Raw genomic sequence first — 23,837 nt, 5'->3', positions numbered from 1 at the left:
TACAATCCATGTCTTGTCCATGGTGTATGTACAGACAACATTTGGTCTACAATCCTTGTCTTGTCCATGGTGTAGGTACAGACAACATTTGGTCTACAATCCATGTCTTGTCCATGGTGTGGGTACAGACAACATTTGGTCTAAAATCCTTGTCTTGTCCATGGTGTAGGTGCAGACAACGTTTGGTCTACAATCCTTGTCTTGTCCATGGTGTATGTACAGACAACATTTGGTCTACAATCCATGTCTTGTCCATGGTGTATGTACAGACAACATTTGGTCTACAATCCATGTCTTGTCCATGGTGTATGTACAGACAACATTTGGTCTACAATCCTTGTCTTGTCCATAGTGTATGTACAGACAACATTTGGTCTACAATCCATGTCTTGTCCATAGTGTATGTATAGACAATATTTGGTCTACAATCCATGTTTTGTCCATAGTGTATGTACAGACAACATGTGGTCTACAATCCATGTCTTGTCCATGGTGTATGTATAGACAACATTTGGTCTACAATCCTTGTCTTGTCCATGGTGTATGTACAGACAACATTTGGTCTACAATCCATGTCTTGTCCATGGTGTATGTACAGACAACATTTGGTTTACCATCCATGTCTTGTCCATGGTGTAGGTACAGACAACATTTGGTCTACAATCTTTGTCTTGTCAATAGTGTAGGTACAGACAACATTTGGTCTACAATCCTTGTCTTGTCCATAGTGTGGGTACAGACAACATTTGGTCTACAATCCTTGTCTTGTCCATGGTGTAGGTACAGACAACATTTGGTCTACAATCCTTGTATTGTGTATAGTGTTGGTACAGACAACATTTGGATTCCGGTGCGTACTTCGTCCACAATTTAGATCCAAACAGCATTTGAGCTACAACACATTTAACACAACACAACCTAGATGCCATAGTTGGTCGCCATATCAACATGTTTCCTCTGTTTTATGTTTTAAGTCTTAAAAAACTGTTGCAAAACACTGAAAACAAAATTGTGTCAGTCGCTTTAATAATATGACTTGCTAAAGATATAAAACTTCCTTTTCGAGCCGACTCTACATGGTATGGAAAAATACCCTGCCACATCGTTCGGGTCGTTCGAGGAGATTGGATGCAAACAAAATCTGATAAACGGAAGTGATTAGGAAAATGGTGAGTGCAGCGTTTACTTTGTTCAACATTTATTAAAAACTATATACAAGTATATGGAGTTAGGACTCATTTGTTTTTGTATGTGTATTTTTCAGCGATTTAGAAAATATAACCTAACCTATAAGCTGTGTTTGGTGGCATTCGTTGGGCCAATGGACATGTCCATGTAGTTTTCACTATATTGTTATTTTTATTATCATGATGATGATGATTATTATTATTATTACTATTATTACATGTGTCTCTGAAGGAATTGGTGGCTTAACACGCATAGCTAAATCTAAGGTAGAAAGTGCATGCTTGAAATACATATTTCAGATTATTGCAACTTATCGTTTTGATTTTAAATTTAAGAAAAGAGATAGAGATACAGAAACAGAAATTAAATACCAAAATACAAAATACAGCTTAGGGCACACCAAATTAATGTTTAGTTCCTCGGATTTTTGCCAAAAAAAATTGGAGCGAGCGAGCGAAAAAAAATAAAAAAAAAAAATTGTCAGTTTTTTATAAAAACCGAAGCGAGCGAAGAGCGAAAAATATATTTTTCCTTATATTCAATATAAATAAGAAAGATTGTTCAAAATAATTGCCCTTAAACCCATTTTAATGCCATTTTGAACTGAACCTCTTATGGACATTGGGAAAATGTCGGAAAACATACTATTTATTCATCCGTGTTCAGTACAAACATTATATGGATAAATCTAATTTCTTATATAATTAAAACGTACTTTAATATGACGATCATTCATAATAATAAATAACCCTGCTTTTAGTAAAAAGTTTGAAACAACTTATATAAATCTACCTGAATCAGTTTAACACCATATGCAACTGTATTTAGACATAACTTAGGATTGATTATGGATTTGTAAAAAATGATCACTTACACAGGCATCATCAAACATCAGACTCCATATAACATAGACTAAATTTTGATTTTATTATCACAGGAAACGCAATGACATGTGCTTATTAAAACAAAAAGAACAAGGGTATTTTTCAGAGTACTTTTTGTACTTTTTTTGGTTATTTAGATGTTTTTATGCACCAGCCATTTGTATATGCCCCCGCCCCCCCCCCCCCCCCCCCCCCAGTCCGGAATAGCGGGGACTTTGACTTCCGGTCTCTCAAAACGCGGGTAAAATACCCGACCTGCAGGGACACACTAATGGTAAAATCCCTGCCGAATGGCCCCGCAACCCCGAATACCTATGTGAGGCCCATTCCCGACTATTTTCAATATGAAGACAAAATCACATTCACTAGGCACTGCGGAGCCACCTGAAAGGTAAAAATACAGCCCATTGCCTCTGCTGTCCCCGGTATACCCCTGGAACAAGGGCAAGGGGTGGGCAGGGCAGTGGTTACAATTGACAAGTGCATTACAATCCCGGATTATGCTGCAAATAAAAACAAAATATAAGGTGATAAACTTAGGCTTACTTACTTTGAGGTATATCCAAACCAGTGTTTATATCGCTATTTGTGAGAAGATATTTGTTCAAAACTGTTGTTTTGTCAGAATTTGATAAAAAATGAGCTTGATACATCAATTTCGACCAAACAATGACTCATGTTCCAGTTAAGATGACCTGTCATCTTTAGCATCGTCGTAACGAGGTAAAATTTTGGTCCCTTGTATTAGGACTTGAATAAAATAGTACTAAGTTGATCATTCCGATTTCCATTCAAAACGAGTCACTAATTACGCAATATAATCGCTCACATGACTTGAATAAAATAGTATGAATAAAATAGTACTAAGTTGATCATTCCGATTTCCATTCAAAACGAGTCACTAATTACGCAATATAATCGCTACCAGTCTCAGATACACATGCTTTATTGCATAATGATTGCTTTAAATAATGATCGTTTAGTGAATGAGACGATCAACAATGACTTCAAGCATGCTCAAAACATATTTATTGTCAAAAATAAGATTTAATTTCCAAACTTCGAGCCACATTGTTTATACCGGAAGCCGCCATTTTGATTGAATTTATTGAAACTAATGCTAAACCGATCGAGATACAATATAAAAACACTACGCATCGGTAACTTCACTTTAAAAAAAAACACGAAAACTAGCTTAGAAAAATTATACTTGATTATTTTTAGCCTTTTAATAAATTATTACCTGAAAAAAAATGTTTGGCGATCAAAATGGAAGTGCGGGCGCACAAAAAAATAAAAATATTTTTTTTACATTTTCAAAAAAATAGGAGCGGTAAATCCGAGGAACGAAATATCAATTTGGTGTGGCCTTACATGTAAACAATTTTCTATTCTGTCTAGTTTGTGCTTCCCTAGGACTTTACTTTCTTAATACATGCAAGTTGTAATGTTAATTGTTTTCCTTATTCACGGGTGTAATTTGTACGAAATTATTACAATTGACAATGCAACAAAAAATTGACTCTTTTCGCATAAAGGTGTTTTACAAATTACTGTAACAGTATTAAAGATGCACTCTTACTCCCAAATTAGAATTACCACAATTAATAATATTTTTTAATATTCCAAAAAGGATGAATAAATGTCGAAAACAATGGTTCTTATGAAGGATGCCGAGTTTAATTTGAAAAAAGAGCATAAAAAACGGTTTCTACCTTATAAAACTATAGTAGACCACAGTGAATATTTTAGCATTCACCAATCATTTAATATTTTTGCGCTTTCTGCTATTAAATACATGGTTACAACCTTATTATCTGTAATTAATATCTTCCATAAATGTATTATTTATTAAGTAGTTAAAGGTTTAATAGTCAAAATTGGTGTTTGTTATACTTGTGCATGTATTGATTTTGAATAAGAGTGTCACTTTAACAATTGACAACAAAAGGCTGAGAAAAATGTCGACATTACTTATATTTATTACAAGCTTTTTCAAACGATTTCATTATATAAATATACACTTATATAATAATGTAAATATAAAATAATACACTAAAGAATAATACAAGAATCACATGTTCTGCTTTCACCTTTGTCAGTATAGCATAAATACCTGGTTGTATTGAGAATTTTTAGGTATCCGTTTTTGATTTATGTTTAAAATTAGTGTTTTGACAGTGATATTATGACGAAGAAAAAAACAACCGGATGTAACCACAATAATATTTTATAATTCTACTTCAATGTGGTACATTAATAGTCAAGATGAAACCCATTGTGATATTGTCAGGTTCCCATGGTTATCATATTACAAATACATTTTGTAGTCTTAATGACAGGGGAAGAAACTCCAGAAACGTGTGATTATGAAACCAATACCGTATATTATCATTGATGCAGATTATGACACATGTTACAGGAGCCCAAGTACTGGCTACTGGCGGTTGTGGTGATGGTTGCGATGTCCTACGCTTCTGTCGAAGGCGGTAAGTGTTTAAAATGATAAGGGACGTTTAATAAATGTTTCGGAGGGATTAAAGAGATTTATAAAAAAATCACTTACGGCACAAAAAATGCATCAATACGCACAGTCAAATAAACAAAAACAAACTGATCTTGATGTTTCAAAAGAAATCCTATCGGTGTCAACAAACTCAGTTCCACGATGACGCATGGTGAAGATGGTAGAGCTAAATCCAAACAAACCACTCTCAAATCACATCATCAGGAAATGCCTCGTCCAGAGATTGAATGACAACAATGTTCATGTGGACCAGATTATGCAAATATCAGGACAAAAGAACATCGTATCTATAAACAACTATAGCCTCATAAATTCAAATCAACATAAGAACATATATATTCAACATCCTACAATCCAGTGAAAATACCCGGTCTACTTCAATGCAAAATGCTCAGTCTAGGTGTACTTACTTATTCATATGCACATCCATCAAAATGACAAAACTCCATGCGGTAATCCGTCAGCTGGAGACGAATTCGCACTATTGAAAGCAACTGTGAAGCTGACTAGCGGTCTTTCAAAACTTCTTACGCCAGACTCGGGTTATAACTGATGACGTCACGCATTTATGGCATTGCTCTTATTATTTATTTGCTTGATTAAAAGGTATTGAAATGTGTAGTATTGTTGTTTTCAAGTGAAACCTTTGAAAATCGGTTATGATAGAGACATGATTTACGGTTTTTTTATTAAAAATAAGAAGTGTTTTTATGTCGGCCTATTTTCTTTCCTGTGGCTGAAGCATCCTAATAACACACAATGCAAATTCTTCACACTAGGACACGATAATGTGTATTGAAGGAACTTTGACCTAGATTTAGACCGTAAGTGAATTATGTCATAAATATAATCTCAAATTCGTGTTTATTTTTTATCAAATTTATTAAACTCCTCATATAAAAAAAGTTAAAGAGAACCTCGGTTTTTTCGTTGTAAAATGTACTCGTTTAATAAATTCGATGCAAAATAATAACTCATTATCCATTTGAATAGCGATAAGGCTACGCCACAGTGTCACTTGTCCTCTTAGTAAGGGCTCTCCGAAAAATACCCAGGCCGGACGATGATAATACAAAAGTTATACTTGACAATCAGATAACGAATGCATGGAGTATAGTAAAACATAGCAGTAAAAGAAAGTATAACATTAAATTAGTTCGTTATTATTTATTGTATGCATTGTATGATTCAGGTAGAAATAATGTCTAAACTTTAAAATAACTTATTTCTAAATAACATCGGACTTTCGTTACAGTAGAACAACAATCTCTATTTCAAAACTTAAATTTAGGGAAACAAAACATATGTATTAATTTCCTTTACGAAAGTCAACAAAAAGGGACGTTTAATTGCTAAGGTCCATTGTCGAAATTCAATGGATTTCGCTGTTTTTCTTCCTTTCTCCATTACAAATCAACTGAGCTGTCTTATTCACTTATATGTCCAAACAAACTTAAAAGCAAATGTATATGGTTCGGATTTAAAACTTTACGCACAAGAAGGAGACAAATTTAAAAATAAATCGCAAGATATCGTCAATATTATACACTAATACTCATAATGATTTTTCTTGTTTTAAGACTAGCGGAAGATATACGTATATTATGCGCGGTTATATTAAGACATTTTGACGGTTGAAATAGTCTACTTAAAAGTATTTTGTTGTCAAACAAATGCAAAAAAAATGCATAATTTGAGCAATATTAGGGAAATGTCAGTATTTCGGATTTCCTTTACTGTCTTTACTAGCTGTTAGTTATGAGAAACATAATTTGTGTTAAACATATAGAAAACAGCATAATTTCACTACATGTACTGTTGATATGTGCAGATTGTCGGAGGTTATGACGGATGGCAACGGCAACTGATAAGCCCCTCCTTATCTGGACGCTGATTGGTCAGTCGTGTATCGACCAGCTGGTTTGACTGACAGGCCGCATCATGTTAATTACGTTGTTTCCGCATTTTTGTTGCGATTTTCCGATAATCTACAATTTACTGTTATTTCATACTCTTTTTAGTAATATGATAAAAAGAAACAGTTTGTTTCAGTGTAAGACCGCCATAAATTTCACCTCATGAACATCAATCATGAAATATAGCTTTTGGTGCTCACTCGGTGAAACATATTCAATTTTCTATTTAACACTGAAACAAACAGTTATCGTCTATATAATGAACTGCAAAATTGTGTCCGTTGGAGAAATAATTCGTATTTCGAGTTAAGTATACATTGTGAGTCAGAAGTAGGCAAAAGTACTTTTCTGAAATGCATACCTAAATCAATTCTACAAATCTTTCAAGATTGTGAATTCATCTTTTGTTCCGATCACATAAACCTTTTCTCTATAACGAACACGCTCCACCGGGGGTTCATAACCGACTGTCAACGTGAAAGAATCCGATTGTAAAGCATTTGCAGTTCCGCATATCAAATTCCCTTTCTTTCAAAATTTCAGCATTCGGTGCTAACTGCACAGAAGATATGCTGAGGAACGGTGAATGCGCGGCTAAAGGTATCATTAATAAACGTTTTAAATTGACATGAGCATAACTAAATAATTTGTTTTGAGTATGCTGTACGAAAGATAGGTTCCTAACTACAAGTCTATGGTAAAAATCAGCAACGTGCATTTCTTATTTGTGGTTATTAACTGGTATAACTTTACATGTACGCTTTCTTTTTTTCCGTTAATACACATGTTGACGATGTAAACATTGAATGAGTAAAGAATCTACATCATTTTACTACATTACTTATTGCATTGATTTATTAATGTATGGATTGATTCATTCATTGTTCCACTCTTCATTCACACATCGTTGGATTGAATGATCCATAATTTAATGATTTGATTCGGCTCCATCCATTCGTTCATTCCTTGATATTTTCATTATTATTGTATTCCCTCATCAGTTGTATATTAATTCATTAAGGTGGCTTATAAACATACTCATCGAATGGCAATACGACAAGAGGTCTCGTGGCATATCTTTAGCCTTCACCTGCTTCCATTCACAGATTTTTGCTTGCAAAATTTAAGCCGAAGATTCCGCATATTTTCGTCTCTTTCCCCAAGTCCACCTCCACATATTAAAACAAAACAAGTAATACTATAGTGTTGTTACTATCAACCAATTCTTTATGTTGATTGAGTTTTTTAGACTATATATATATATTTCAGTTATTACATACGCATTCGTATTGGTGTATTGTTTGTTTATTTCTACACTTAAGGCGTTTGTTGGACGCCATTTATGCCTGTCGTGAAAAAATAATATGTGATTTTTCACCTCGTACTCAGTAAATGCTTTTGACTTGGAATACATGTCAAGTTCACTCAATGTGGCTTATTTTTCACGTCTCATAATCAAGTTTGATACTGTACTGATTTAGGAAAATAATATAGCATGATCTTATCTTATCCATTCTTTATATGTCATCTTATCTTAATAATTATTATTCAGGATACTCAGATGCTTGTCAAACCAACCAAGACTGTCAATTAGGAAATGTAGGAGCAAATGCCACATGTAAAAATTCGATGTGTGACTGCATGGACGGCTACTCATGGAAGACGGACATGTGCAAAGCAAAAGGTCAGTGGTTGCTAAGTATAGCTATGTCAGTACTTGCTTGATAGGTTACATTACTCTATTCAATGTACTTATCTTATTAGTTACTCATAGGAATTAGAAATGTGCAATGCCAATGGCAAGGCATTGCTTAGCTCTTTTGATTTTTGCCTGATTGTTGCACTATATTTGTCTTATAAGTTACTCATAGGAATTAGAAATGTGCAATGCCAATGGCCAGACATTGCTTAGCTCTTTCGATTTTTGCCTGATTGTAACACTATATTTGTCTTATAAGTTACTCATAGGAATTAGAAATGTGCAATGCCAATGGCCAGACATTGCTTAGCTATTTCGATTTTTGCCTGATTGTAACACTATATTTGTCTTATAAGTTACTCATAGGAATTAGAAATGTGCAATACCAATGGCCAGACATTGCTTAGCTCTTTTGATTTTTGCCTGATTGTAACACTATATTTGTCTTATAAGTTACTCATAGGAATTAGAAATGTGCAATACCAATGGCCAGACATTGCTTAGCTCTTTTGATTTTTGCCTGATTGTAACACTATATTTGTCTTATAAGTTACTCATAGGAATTAGAAATGTGCAATGCCAATGGCCAGGCATTGCTTAGCTATTTCGATTTTTGCCTGATTGTAACACTATATTTGTCTTATAAGTTACTCATAGGAATTAGAAATGTGCAAAGCCAATGGCCAGACATTGCTTAGCTATTTCGATTTTTGCCTGATTGTAACACTATATTTGTCTTATAAGTTACTCATAGGAATTAGAAATGTGCAATACCAATGGCCAGACATTGCTTAGCTCTTTTGATTTTTGCCTGATTGTAACACTATATTTGTCTTATAAGTTACTCATAGGAATTAGAAATGTGCAATGCCAATGGCCAGACATTGCTTAGCTCTTTCGATTTTTGCCTGATTGTAACACTATATTTGTCTTATAAGTTACTCATAGGAATTAGAAATGTGCAAAGCCAATGGCCAGACATTGCTTAGCTATTTCGATTTTTGCCTGATTGTAACACTATATTTGTCTTATAAGTTACTCATAGGAATTAGAAATGTGCAATGCCAATGGCCAGGCATTGCTTAGCTCTTTTGATATTTGCCTGATTGTAACACTATATTTGTCTTATAAGTTACTCATAGGAATTAGAAATGTGCAATGCCAATGGCCAGACATTGCTTAGCTCTTTCGATTTTTGCCTGATTGTAACACTATATTTGTCTTATAAGTTACTCATAGGAATTAGAAATGTGCAATGCCAATGGCCAGGCATTGCTTAGCTCTTTTGATTTTTGCCTGATTGTTGCACTATATTTGTCTTATAAGTTACTCAAGAGAATTAGAAATGTGCAATGCCAATGGCCAGACATTGCTTAGCTCTTTCGATTTTTGCCTGATTGTAACACTATATTTGTCTTATAAGTTACTCATAGGAATTAGAAATGTGCAATACCAATGGTTAGTTATTGCCTAGCTATTTCGGTTTTTGCCTGAATGTTACACTATACCTGTCTTTTCGGGTACACCTGGGAAGCGGAAATGTGCAATGCCAATGGTTAGTGGTTGCTTACTTAAGTCAATATTTGAAGGATTGCGACACTATATTTGTTTTTCGGCCACTCCTGTGAAGAGGAAATGTTCAAAGGCAATGATCAGCGGTTGCTCAATAATGTTAAGATTTCAAGGATTATTATTCTGTTCTTGTCTTTTTACAAAAGCTGTTCCTTATCATATGCATGCATACAATTACATAAATTATGGTGGATTAGAGCACTGAAAACAGTGATAACATCAACTAGTTTCCCGGGTGTACGGCCAATCCACACGCGCACGGTTCCGCTAGTGGACATACCACTGTAAATTGGATAGTTCTTTCAAGAGTATAACTTAAACGATAGTCGTATACATCTAAATAGGAAAATTGTGAGTAGCATTGTATACAAGGAAATTATAGCATGGAATATTGTTGTGTTGTTGGTAAAAATGTTATAATTAATCAAGCTTGACAGATAAAATCTTTGGAAAGTATTGCTAAGGAGGTATTATATTTATCATGTAATTTAAATACTACTAGATGTTGCTGTTATTTTCAGAAACAGTAGAGTACAAAGGCATGGTTGCTGCCATGATTAGGTCAATCCTTGCCTATAGGTAACCGTCCAAACCTCTGCCCGGCCACTGTTTTGTTTAATTGAGATCGAATGCATTTGAATGCATCCTATTGATTAAAGGAAAATATAAAGACTGATCTTATCTTATCCATTCTTTATATGTAATCTTATCTTAATAATGATTTATTCAGGACACTTATAGAAATTAGAAATGTACAATGCCAATGGTCAGTTATTGCCTAGCTATTTCGGTATTTGCCTGATTGTTACACTATTCTTGTCTTGTCTTTTCGGGTACACCTAGGAATTAGAAATGTACACAGCCAATGGTCAGCGGTTGCTTAGTTAAGTCAGTACTTGCTTGATTGTTTTACTATACTTGGGTTTCGGCCACTTCTTAGAAGGAAAAATGTACAAAGCCAATGGTCAGCGGTTGCTTAGTTAAGTCAGTACTTGCTTGATTGTTTTGCTATACTTGGTTTTCGGCCACTTCTTAGAAGGAAAAATGTACAAAGCCAATGGTCAGTGATTGCTAAGTAATGGCAGGATTTTAATGATTATTATTCAATACTTTATATGTTCAATACATGATTGTACATTATATTTAAAAGTTTTGTTTATTTGATTTAAAATTCATATGAATGCATAACATGTGTCGTGAAGACATAATCGGACCACTTACGTCCTAATTTCTCTTTACTGTATATCTTAACTTTACATGACCACATATAGATTTTTTCTTATACCGCTATATTATGTTATGTTGTCTTACCCTAAAGGCTCAGTTTAATCCTTCTATATGTGACCACCCCCAATACTAAAAACAAATAAAAAACTAGAAGCGCCGCAATGCGACGAAACCAGGTTTGTGTTATGGGCAATCAGAAATTATAGCCAATTAATTTGTTGTATGAGCAAGTTCAATCTGCAGCTTCATATAAGCTATATTCTAACTAAGTTGTTGGGCAGAAAAACATTTTTCTATTTTTAGGAACAGTGACCTTGACCCCACTTCCCAAGCTAGCTCTTCACATAAGCTACCTTCGCTCTAAGTTTCATCAATATCTATCAATGCTAACTTAAGTTATTGGGCAGAAACCATTTGTCTATTTTTAGTAACAGTGACCTTGACCACACACCCCTCAAAAGAAATTCCAAGCTTGCTCTTCACATAAGCTACTAGTACCTACACACAAAATTTCGTCAATATCTACCAATCCTAACTAAAGTTATTGGGCAGAAACCATTTTTCTACTTTTAGCAACAGTGACCTTGACTTTAGCTCCACCCACCTCAAAAGCAATCCCAAGCTAGCTCTGTACATAAGCTACATACACACCAAGTTTTATCAATATCTATCAATGCTAACTAAAGTTATTGGGCGGACACCATTTTTAAATTTTTAGTAACAGTGACCTTGACCTTAGCCCCACCCCCCTCAAAAGCAATCCCAAGCTAGCTCTTTACATAAGCTACCCACACACCAAGTTTAATTAATATCTATCAATGCTATCAAAAGTTATTTGGCAAAAAAACATATTTTTTTATTTCATGTAACAGTGACATTGACCGTAGCCCCTCCCCACTCAAAAGCAATCCCAAGCTAGCTCTTCCAATAAGCTACCTACACACCAAGTTTCATCAATATCTGTCAATCCTAACTAAAGTTATTGGGCGGAAACCATTTTTCTATTTTTAGTAATAGTGACCTTGACCTTAGCCCCTTCCAACTCAAAAGCAATTCCAAGCTAGCTCTTCACATAAGCTACCTACACACTAAGTTTCCTCAATATATATATCAATGCTAACTTATGTTATTGGGCAGAAACCATTTTTCTATGTTAAGTAACAGGCGACCTTGATCTTAGCCCCACCACCCTCAAGAGCAATCCCAAGCTAGCTCTGTACATAATCTACCTACACACCAAGTTTCATCAATATCTGTCAATGCTAACTAAAGTTATTGGGCAGAAACCATTTTTCTATTTTAAGTAATAGTGACCTTGACCTTAGCCCCTCCCAACTCAAAAGCAATCCAAGCAACTCTTCACATAAGCAACTTACACACCAAGTTTCAGCAATATCGGTCAATGCTAACTAAAGTTATTGGGCAAAAACCATTTTTCTATTTTAAGTAACAGTGACCTTGACCTTAGCCCCTCCCCCTCAATAGCAATCCCAAGCTAGCTCTTCACATAAGCTACCTACACACCAACTTTCGTCAATATCTATCAATCCTAACTAAAGTTATTGGGCGGAAACCATTTTTCTATTTTTAGTAACAGGCGACGTTGACCTTAGACCCACCCCCCTCAAAAGCAATCCCAAGCTAGCTCTTTACATAAGCTACCTACACACTAACTTTCGTCAATATCTATCAATCCTAACTAAAGTTATTGGGCGGAAACCATTTTTCTATTTTTAGTAACAGGCGACGTTGACCTTAGCCCCACCCCCCTCAAAAGCAATCCCAAGCTAGCTCTTCACATAAGCTACCTACACACCAAGTTTCGTTAATATCTGTCAATGCTAACTAAAGTTAGTGGGCAGAAACCATTTTTCTATTTTAAGTAACAGTGACCTTGACCATTTTTCTATTTTAAGTAATAGTGACCTTGACCTTAGCCCCTCCCCACTCAAAAGCAATCCCAAGCTAGCTCTTCACATAAGCAACTTACACACCAAATTTCGTCAAATTTCGTTGAAAACCTGGTTAACAACACCGTGTATTGTACACAACCTCTTCGTATTGATCTTAATCTAATTGTCTTATCAGATCTCCGATCAGAGTATCCTGTAGTGCCGTTTTGGAGGTTTTATTATAGAAATGGACCCTAAAAGGCCCTGAGCCAATAAACAAATAAACAGGAAATTGGCCATTACTGTGACATCAGTGCAATAAGCAGGAGATGCATAGCATGTGATTGTCCTGCCAAAAATTCCCTAAACTAGGCCTTTAATATTAACCTTTTGTATTCAGGATACAACGATACTTGCACTGCCGACGCGGACTGTCAATTAGGGAAATTAGAAGACAAGGGTGCCTGTAGCAACACCACTAACACCTGTGACTGCATGGACGGCTTCACTTGGGAAGAGGATATTTGCAATGGTTAGTTATCGCTTAAAGCTCTGCGAATATTTGTCTGAATTAGATACTATCACTGTCTTTAGGTCATTAAGTTTAAAATTCGGTGTTTTAATAATAAGTGATTAGTTTTCCTCCATGTTACACTTCTCAAGAAACACAGTTTTTAAAGCTAGTCTAAAATATTGATATTAAATACATTAAGAGGTTTGTTAATTACATTATTGGACCTAGATTTCGTTCGTCTTTTCATGTACTGTTACTACCAGTTTTAGGAGTTGTTCGTATAGCTATTGTTTGCATTTGATATTTTAATGAGTCGAGAGTTGATAAACAATACAAGAAGAACGAAACATAACTGATATTACATATTCCAAATGAAACTGATTAAAAGAAACGTCCTTATTCATTACTTATCATCCTTGATTAAGCCTAAATACATTGCAAACATATTTTTGTGTACACGACATCTTTACACTGCATTTTGATAGTTATTATTTAGTTCATACTTTTGTTCGTTCCCATACAGATCTGACCACAATTATCACACTGATGCGAATACAGATAAAAAGATTTGTACACGATATGCGACATACTGCATAGTGGAACTTACATGTAATTCATGATTTTGTTCATTCCCAGACGCAGCAGGTCTGGCCATATCTATCACGCTAATGCTCGGGGTCCTCTTATCCAAGACGACACTTTAGGACCAGATATGATCCACACGGGTCACCGAAGGAAAATGATCATCTACAAATGAAACAATAAAAACATTAGGATACATAAGCCTTCATACACCGACAACTTTGGACTTATTTTAAATGATTGTCCAGAATAAATGATTCTAACAAGATTAAATAATGATGGACAACATAACCATATAATCATGCCTACTAAGTGTTCGTATCTAACTCTGTCTTTGGTTTATGATCTTTCCACGGATAGCGGAGAGGGAGACCACCCGCTGTTAACATGCAATAACCTGTAACGACAATGCTTCGAGCCCTCTTGTACAAAGAAAATATTTTATAACCAGTTAGCACCAACACTGAATACTACAGGAAAATGATCACCTATTGATGAAAAAGAATACACACTAGGACATAGAGGATTACTGTTTGTTTCAGTGTAAGACCGTCATATATTTTACCAAGTGAGCCCCAAAAGCTATATTTCACGAGTGGCATAGCATTTACTTTTTGTGTTCACTAGGTGTTCGTTTTTTTTGGTGTTCATCGGGCAAAAATTTCATAACAGTGAATGCTATCGAATTGCTATATCACTGTTTGAAACAATGAATTTTTATTTCACTGATAAATCTCTATAAACAAATGAAAAGCAAAGCAAAATATAATTATTAGTGCTTATCAATTTCAAAAGTTCACCTTTCGATTGTTCTAAAGTTAATTCAGAATTTGATATCATTTGAATCATTACACATTTATGGTTTTGACAATTGCTAGATTTTAATGTACTAAACAATAGCTCGCCATTCACATCTACATTGTAGGTCAGACTGGTTCCGTAGTCCCGGGATACAATAACGTTTTGTCCAGAATAAATGATTTAATAATATGATAGAAAATGATAACATGAACAACATACAAGAGGGTGCCATATACCCATGTCTTTTTAATATTAATCTTACTTTAACAATGGTTTAATGATCTTTCCACTAATAGTGGAGAGGGAAACGTTTAAATGTTGACTTTGTATAGTCTTATAACCATATTTGTTAGCGTATTAATAATAAAACACTGTTATAAACAAGGATGTTATCTCATCACGTTGCGGTCGTTTATTTTAATTGTCGGAATTATTTGGTATTCTTTACTTCTTGAAAACTTCAGGGACAAGCTTAGTAGTCAGAAGAAAAGCACAGCCCATGTTTTATTGAACGAGGGGTAACAATACACATGCACACACTTGCCTTTCTTGAAACAGTTGAGGTTATTGCCTTGGAATTGTCAGCGAAACACGTGTCATCTGTACCATTTATCAATCAACGTAAACAAAATTATAAGCCATTCGGAGCCAACTTCAACTTGTATGCAATACATAACAATTTAAACAAATCATAATAGCAGTTAACTTAACCGCAATATTTGAATGACAAGTTTCATACACCACCAGCTGCAAATGAATGTATGCATCCGCAGCAACATAGAAATCTGCTCTAAATTACAATACATTCATACAAGGACATCTATCCGACATAGCTCGACTGAGTTCATTAACGGTTTAAGCAATGTGGTCATACAGTCCCATAATGAATGCATCCATGGCATAGAGATGGGGATGGGGTTCTTGTACTTACGGTTATCATGAATTGCTTTTTGTATTATATTACGCGCGAACTCGCCTAAATGGACGACGTCGGAGCGCTCAGGGTTGTTTTGTATACATGTGAGTTATATAAAAGGATCGAACCTGACACGACGTATTATTTCTTACTCCTTCTTTCAAAGACATTTTGGTGCCGACACAAAGCCAACTAACAAAACTAATTTCAATGCCAGAGAGGCAAAGGATAGATGTCGCAAAACTATTTTCGGAGTTTGAAGAGGAATTAACGAATTCGAGAGCATCAATCTGGATAAGCCCTAAGTGAGAAAATCGTGCATACATACATTTCTGACTTTGAGACGGAGCTTGTTAACAGTGATGAATATTCCAACGATTTGGAACTAAAAACGCTGACATTCTGTAGACACAACATCCACCCGAGACCACAGACGTTTCCAAGAGAAATGAAAAGAAAAACCACAATGCAGCAGTTATACAAGTAAACGAACCAACGGTGCCATCAGAAGTGATGGCTTAACTTAGTTCACAGTTTAATCATAAATTGCTTGAACTTTCGCAGCCGAATTTAAACGGTGACATTACCCCATGGCAAACTTTCTGAGACTGCTACGATTCATCAGTGCATTTGAACCACACCCTGTCTGATGTCTAACAATTCAGCTATCTATGACAGTGCTGCCTCGAGTATTGCTGATTTCCCATTAATATATTACGCAAATACCATCGAAGTACTGAAAGAACGTTTTGGTCAGTCGCATAAGATCATCAGCACGTACATGCAGTCATTGCTTGAGCTGTCGCGCATGGAAAATACTACGCACAGTATACAGACTTTCCGTGATAAAATGGAAGCATACATCAAAGGCCTCGAGTATGTAGGCCAATTCCAAGAATATTAGGCGACTTTTTGGTTCCCATCATCAAAGACGAACTTCCGCGAAAGGTGGGACGTTATATGGCCCGTGACCATGGCAACTCACCTCAGGCGCTACCTGAAGTGAGACGAGATATTGATACGAAAATAAACGGGCTTTAGGAAGGAGAAATCTCTGTGCTCAAGGAACCCCGTATTCCAAAGCATCCTTGATCAACCGAGATGGAGGAGCAAATAGGAAGCTGATGTACAAATGGAAGGTAACAAAACATTAATAATTATCAAAGTCGAGCAAGCTTTCTGCTAAGGTGACCACAGATCGTCTGAATGTGAAAACAGCCAATGTTGATGCAAGGATTTAATTTGTTAAACGTAAAAGATTGTGATTTAATTGTTTAGCAGGCGAACTTGAATTTTCAGCATGCAAATCAAACATCAGATGTCGCAATTATCAGCGTATACATCACGCCTCTATGTGTGAACAGCAGATGACAATAGGCGAACTGAGCCCGAGAGCAGCTAAAAGTGTAAAAAATAGTGGTTCTAGATGTAATCGAAAATATAAAAATGCTTGGTTCAGTAATGAATGTGAAATTGCAAGGCGTGAATTTAGATTTGCAAATCGAATGTACAGAAAACATAATACTGACGAATTTCGCGCATTGTTGCATATGAAACGTAATAATTATCGTGGTATTACTCGTAAAGCTAAGAGCAGTTTAATTTTCAACAAAACAGTGAATTACATAATATGTCTAAAACACAGCCTCAGAAATTTTGGAAAAAATAAAGAAAATTCGAAATATTAAGCCCAAAGAACATAATATTAGCAAAGATGATTTTATGGATCATTTAAAAAATCTTTTTGATGGCGAAACATTCTCAAATGATGTCATTGATAACGGTCAAAATGATGAAAACGTTAATATAGATCAGATGATGATTTTACGTTAGATGAAGTTGTAAAAGTAATAAGTTCATTAAAAAGAGGTAAAAGCGGTGGTGTGGATGATTTAACGCCTGAAATGTTTATTGAATGCAGTGATGTTTTCGCACCAATTTTGTGTAAACTTTTTAATTATATGTATGTAAACTGTGTTTACCCCCAAAGCTGGACAAAAGGTACAATTGTACCATTGCCTAAAAAAGGAAATCTTAATGAAGTTAACAATTATAGAGGTATAACTCTTACAAGTATATTTTCTAAATTATTTTCTATATTGCTGGATAACCGACTGCGGAAATGGGCAGATGATGTTAGCCTTCTCACAGATTGTCAATATGGATTTAGAGGCAAAAGAAGTACTGTAGACGCTATTTTTGTATTGTCACCTATTATTAATAAGGTTATAAATACACTATGATAAAAGAAAGTTGTACTGTGCCTTTATTGACTTTCGTAAGGCATTCGATGTTGTATATCGAAATGGTATATGGTACAAATTATTACAATATGGTGCATCTACAAAACTTGTATCAATGCTTTAAAAGATTTATGAAGAAGTAAAGTCATGTGTACGTGTTAAATCGCAATATATGATTATTTTAACTGTAATATGGATGTGAAGCAAGGTGAACCTCTTTCACCACTTTTATTTCTGTTTTTTATAAATGATATGGAAGAGTATCTAAAAATAGATAACATTGACTTATCAATATCGAAGAAATTCAACTATTCATGTTGTTGTTTGCAGATGATACTGTTTTATTTTCATATACAGAAAATGGACTTCAACAATTACTTAACAAATTACACGATTATTGTAATATGTGTGGTATATCTGTTAATATAGACAAAAACTTCGTAATGGTTTGTAAAAAAGGAAATAAAATAGAAAATGTTAATTTGCTATATGATGGTCATAAATTGGATGCTGTTAACAAATTTATCTATCTAGGTATTACTTTATCACAAAATGGAACCTATTTGCAAGCGCAAAAGAAGTTATCGGAGCAGGCACTTCGTGCTTTGTTTTTATTGAATAGTCTTTTTGATGTTATGCTATTAGATATACGTGATAAACTGAAACTATTTGATTGTATGATAAGTCCTATTCTTAATTATGGTTCTGAAGTATGGGGCTTCCATGAAGCCCAAGATATCGAGGGAGTACAACTAAAATTCTTAAAACAATTTTTAGGTGTAAGACAGCAATCATGCAATGCTGCAGTTTATGGTGAATTGGCAAGATTTCCATTAAATTTGTTTAGGAAAATACGAATTATCAAGTACTGGTTCAAGGTTAAACGTTATCCCGAGTCTCTTATGTATAAGGTATTTAATATGAAATCTGTTAATGGCGAATATATAAACACTTGGACAGTTAATCTGAAACAGTTTTTGAAAGAGCTTGGATTTGCTTATTTATTTACATGTGATAATGTAACGAATATACAGATAGAAGCTGTCGTTAGAAGAATATATGATACTTACTTACAACAATGGTATACAAATGTTAGAAATTCAGACAAACTACAGTGTTATGTTAATTCTAAACAAGAGTTTGCAATTAAAAAATATTTATTTTGTATTAATAGCAATAAGTTAAGGATACTACTTACTAGATTTAGATGTTCGGCACACAACCTTAATATTGAAGAAGGAAGATATAGAAACCGAGAAGATAGAAAATGTAATAAATGTAATATGAATGATGTAGAAAATGAATATCACTTTTTGTTAGTGTGTCCTCATTATTTGGATTTACGTACAAAATATATACCCAGGTATTATATTCACTGGCCTAATACGACCAAATTTAATAACTTGATGTCCTGTAATAATGATAAAATATTGAATAATATTGCTTCTTATTTATCATTAGATAGAAGAAATGCTGCTTAGCATAATTAACATGTCTAAATACATTTCATGTATAGTTATAGTTCATACTTTTCTCCTTAAGATAAAATGTTGTAAAAATGATCTCATGGTTATTTAATATTTATATTTCACTCTATTTTGTTGTCATTAATGCCATCTAGTACGTGCTTTGTGTACTGGCAATGTTCTAATTGAATTTGTTAATAAAACTTTGACTTGACTTGACTTGGTCCAGTCATAAATTGAATGACAAAAGGACACTGCCATTTTACATTCTACGACACAGCACGGTCCAATTGTTCGTCTTAATCCTGCGATAGCTAGCATGAATTCCGAACAATATACTACAGGGGCCAACATTTTGTTTGACGAAGGGATACAGTGGTAATTTATTACTGATATTTTTGCAAACAAGATCAAGTTAAGGCAGACGGGAATTGTTATCGTCCACTAAGCTTCTTCTGGCGACTTACACAGAACGTGCGACATATAGCGAAGGCGACAGTGTCTTTGCTTACTGACAGACATGAGAGAATCGGAATTGATGATTTGATAGTTAAAACTATTATATTGCCATTGCCTAACATCCAGAAGATATTAACGTCATTGAAATATCTATAGGGATTCATTGTGGCCCATCGTGTGTCTAATGCCGGAAGTTTTGAAATTCCATTTCTCATTGGTGCGGACTCTTATTAAAAAAGTGTGTTGACACGTGTTGTCAGGGGCAACGGCCCTTGGTAACCGCCGTTCAACCGTAAATTGTTTATCCACTTTCCGGTCCATTGCCAGCCAGCCCAAACAGACATCCGCTCGGTACATGTTAAATGTCATTACGTCCCCACCGAACTCCCTTGATTTTGAGCGCTTTTTGGACGTTGCCGACCAATTATGACGCTACCTTGATTAAGCGGTTACGAAAAGAACCATTCATATTGCATAAACACAGTGAAATTATTCGTGAACAAAGAGATTGGGGATTTATCGAAGAGGTAGAATATCCCATTCACAACAGTTCACACCATGGGGTAAAAAGGGACCCAAACATCACCCACAATACGCATTGTGTACGATTACAGCTGCCGTCAATCTGCTAATAAGCTAAGTCATAACCAGTGCCTACAACAAACACCACCTAGATTGAATGACTTCAGGTATACTCGTTCGTTTCTGGTTGAAAATATATGGGATTACAACAGACATCGAGAAGGCATTTCTCCACGTTTCGCTGGACGAGAAAGACCCTGACGTACGTAACTCCAAAAAACTGAAAAAGACAGTGATGGAACCTCAAAAATTCTCGCCATGAGATAGGACGCTTTCAACGACATGATATCGTTTCCTGTTAAAGTGATTCAAATGGTGGATAAAATAATTGTTTACAAAGCGAGAAATATTGCAAGCTCTCATCGAAAGTATATGATCCGCTTGGTTTAATTACCCCAGTCACCATTCGTGTCAAGGTCATTTTGCAAGAATTGTGGATCTTGAATTATGACTGAGATTCGCCACTGCCGTTCGAGCTTCAGCAAAAATGGTTAGAAACTGCTAGGGACGTGAGTTTCGTTTGTTCTCGATCATCCAGATGCCTGTTCAACTTTAAATTAGACGACATGGTCAACGCAACAGTTAGTGCACTGGATGTGTTTTCAGAAGCCCGGGGCCTATTTCGCGAAACTTCTTAATAATGAGCTAAGCTCCCTATTTGTTTTTCTTCGATTAATAGTGAAATATTTGCTGTATTCGAAATGTTTTGACTGTATTTTGAAGGAAGCTGTCTGGTTATCACGAAAGCGTAAGTTTTATTTTCCAAAATCAGGCAAAAGTAAAAAAAGCTAAACAAAATAAGCTACTTAAGTCTGTGAAACTCAAGAAGTTTCGAGAAATCAGGGCCAGTAGACTGCATATGGTGCAGCCTTAAGCATGTTCAGAGTCTATCAAGCATCGCTGATATAAAAACACACATCCTGTGTATCACGTTTATCGTTACAAACGCGTTCAATCTCATAAAAGTACGAAAGTTTTGAAGATCTACTAAACATGTATTACCCTTTTGACACAATATCTAATATTCCAGTACAAGCCATTTTGTTGACAGGTCGTATTTTTTTTACAGAAAATCTTCTTTCACGCGTTTTTTTTTTTAAATTGTTGTACAGTAATGGCTTAGTAATAGATTAATCGAAATCAACGTATTCACGCACATTATAAGACTTGGGAGAGTGAATTCTTAAGCTTACCTGCTCAAAGATGTTGAGGTTAAAAACTGCAAACTGAACTTGATCGATCAAATGTTCATATAAAGATGAAACCAGCTTAGCTTAAGCTAAAGCGTACTAGATATATATATCTAGTTCATTGAAGCATAAGATGTGAAATGATACATCCAATAATGTTCATGTCAGCACGGTTGCTCCGACTGGCAGATGATGTCTGCATATGGCCGTTGAGGACATGAAGTTGATTTATGAGTTGATTTTTTGGGTACTTTACGATTAAACACCAACACTGTCTAATAATTTAATTTTAATATTGTTCATATTGCTGTACTGCTGATAACACAAACATGAAATTTGCATAGATCTGTTATCAAAATATAACCAACCTACGAGTAATTGTTTCAATAATGGACTGCTAGAAAAGTGAGTTATAAGAGTTTTTTTGATTTTTTCAACTTTTTCTGTTTTTTTTTATGTAAATGTAACTTCACTCAAAACAATTACATTTGGTATTATCATCAAAAGCCAATTGTACGATGTATAAATTTACATGCATTTTCCTTTTAAATGACGGAACACACAGCAGTCACAAACATTCATTGTGTATGATCACCGAAAATTTAAAAAGTTAAATCTCAGTCTTAATCTCAACTCAATTTTCCACATAAAAGCGTAGTTTTATTCAAAATCTTGTATGTTTTCATACTTGTTGAAAATGTATTTTCACATAGAATATGTTACTGAAAGATTTTTTCAATATTTCAACATAACTAATTCTAGAGCAAAACATGGATCAGAATCAGATCATTTATTTACCAGAAGATCATAGACCCACCCATGCGGCCGAATATCATACAAAATACATATAAAATAAATATTGTTAAAATGAAAAGAATTGTACTCAAGTACATTTTTGGCTGTAATTTTTTCCTTTGGAATCTAGACAAAAGATTTTAATCAACATATTCAAAGATAGAATGTGGTTGTAAAATGTGTAAAATCATATATGTTTTCTATAAATTTTGATGGTAAAATGAGTTGAGATTGAGTTTGAGATTTGACTTTTGTATTATCGTGATATTGGGGCCAGGTCTGGAGTAACCAATTTAATCACTGTGTTAACGTGGGTTGTCCTCTCCATATTAAAATGTATTTACTCCGGTCGAGATAAAGGGACAAGCAGGTATTTGCCAAATTCGTCAACCGTGTCCACATTAACGCATGCGTGTACCGCCCCCTGTTTGCCTAGAAACGTAGCCTCGTCGTTGATTGGATAAACCGGCTGATGCCAAACGTCAGCGTGGATTTGAACACCAAAACTTCCATCAAAGTAGAAAGCTACGAAATCTTCTAGTTTGATATCATCCCCGGGTAAAGCCAGAAGGGCAATGAATGGGTCCTTGTTTTCGGGAAAGAAAACCTGACCCCCGTCCGGATGGTAGTTTGCTGCTCTCACAAGAACGTGCGTCCTGTTGCGCGGTGACACGTTGCTAGGTAACCGTCCAGTGACGTAGTTCCCGCCTACTGCTTTGTTGATAGCGGTGCATTGGTCTCCTACCCACTTGTACAAAAAGTCCCCGCTGCATTCCCCGCCTAATATACCGGTATTCGGGTACAGTTTTCTCCAGCCTGAAATATGTGTATAACAATTTTTAAAAGTCTTATCAGAATATAAAAATGATACCTCGCAGATGTAGAAGAATATTGGTTAACATCTACATATAATCAAAACAAAACTAAACAGGTTGGCCGGCTAGAACAGTGGTTAGCGCACTCGTTTATTGCCTATATATATATATATATCGCATAGATGCGACCTTGGTTCGATTCCCAGCCTGGACGTCTGTGAGTTTGGCTTGTGGTCACCAAGTCAGACGAGTGGGTTTCCCTGGATTTCCGGTTTCTACCACAACAAAAGACCACGCTTTCGCGTAACATCTTGCCAAGGAGAGATATTAATATTTCCTCCCGTATACTTTTTTGCAATGATTTTGTACATTAAAACACCCCAGTTCAGTGGGTCTAATTGTAAATACTCCTATAAATATTACGATATTCAGAAACCGATTTGTTGCACGCGTGGTTGATTATTTAATGATTGTATTAATTTATTAACCCCAACGTCATTCAGGTCATATATGTCACAACTTCTTCTTCTTCTTCTTCTTCTTGAACTTACAATATGATATTGCGTAGC

The 23,837-nt window shown here is 35.1% G+C and overlaps 2 protein-coding genes across 2 annotated transcripts; one reads left to right on the top strand and one right to left on the bottom strand.

Moving 5' to 3' along the window:
- The first annotated feature begins 1,084 nt into the window (after positions 1–1,084).
- Positions 1,085–15,187, top strand: LOC128206966 (uncharacterized). Its single transcript, XM_052909720.1, has 6 exons — positions 1,085–1,169; positions 4,495–4,561; positions 7,059–7,115; positions 8,068–8,199; positions 13,306–13,437; positions 14,056–15,187. The coding sequence occupies exons 1-6, from the start codon at positions 1,167–1,169 to the stop codon at positions 14,121–14,123; spliced, it is 459 nt and encodes a 152-aa protein (XP_052765680.1). The 5' UTR covers positions 1,085–1,166; the 3' UTR covers positions 14,124–15,187.
- Positions 15,188–22,793: 7,606 nt separating this feature from the next.
- On the bottom strand, positions 22,794–23,578 carry LOC128206021 (uncharacterized). Its single transcript, XM_052908141.1, has 2 exons — positions 23,507–23,578; positions 22,794–23,300 (listed from the first exon to the last, which is right to left on the bottom strand). The coding sequence occupies exons 1-2, from the start codon at positions 23,576–23,578 to the stop codon at positions 22,794–22,796; spliced, it is 579 nt and encodes a 192-aa protein (XP_052764101.1).
- Positions 23,579–23,837: the final 259 nt, after the last annotated feature.

Source organism: Mya arenaria, chromosome 10, assembly GCF_026914265.1.
Source record: "Mya arenaria isolate MELC-2E11 chromosome 10, ASM2691426v1".
NCBI lineage: Eukaryota > Metazoa > Mollusca > Bivalvia > Myida > Myidae > Mya > Mya arenaria.
Note: the sequence above shows the minus strand (reverse complement) of the source record. Positions and strands in the feature narration are given on the sequence as shown.

Excerpts from the sequence above, each read along its gene's own strand:
- LOC128206966 (XM_052909720.1), top strand. Across the intron at positions 8,200-13,305 it reads GGACATGTGCAAAGCAAAAG|GATACAACGATACTTGCACT; the intron begins GTCAGTGGTTGC and ends TTTTGTATTCAG. Across the intron at positions 13,438-14,055 it reads GGAAGAGGATATTTGCAATG|ACGCAGCAGGTCTGGCCATA; the intron begins GTTAGTTATCGC and ends GTTCATTCCCAG.
- LOC128206021 (XM_052908141.1), bottom strand. The coding sequence starts at position 23,578 with ATGTTACGCGAAAGCGTGGTCTTTTGTTGTGGTAGAAACCGGAAATCC. Across the intron at positions 23,301-23,506 it reads AAACCCACTCGTCTGACTTG|ACTTTTAAAAATTGTTATAC; the intron begins GTGACCACAAGC and ends TATTCTGATAAG.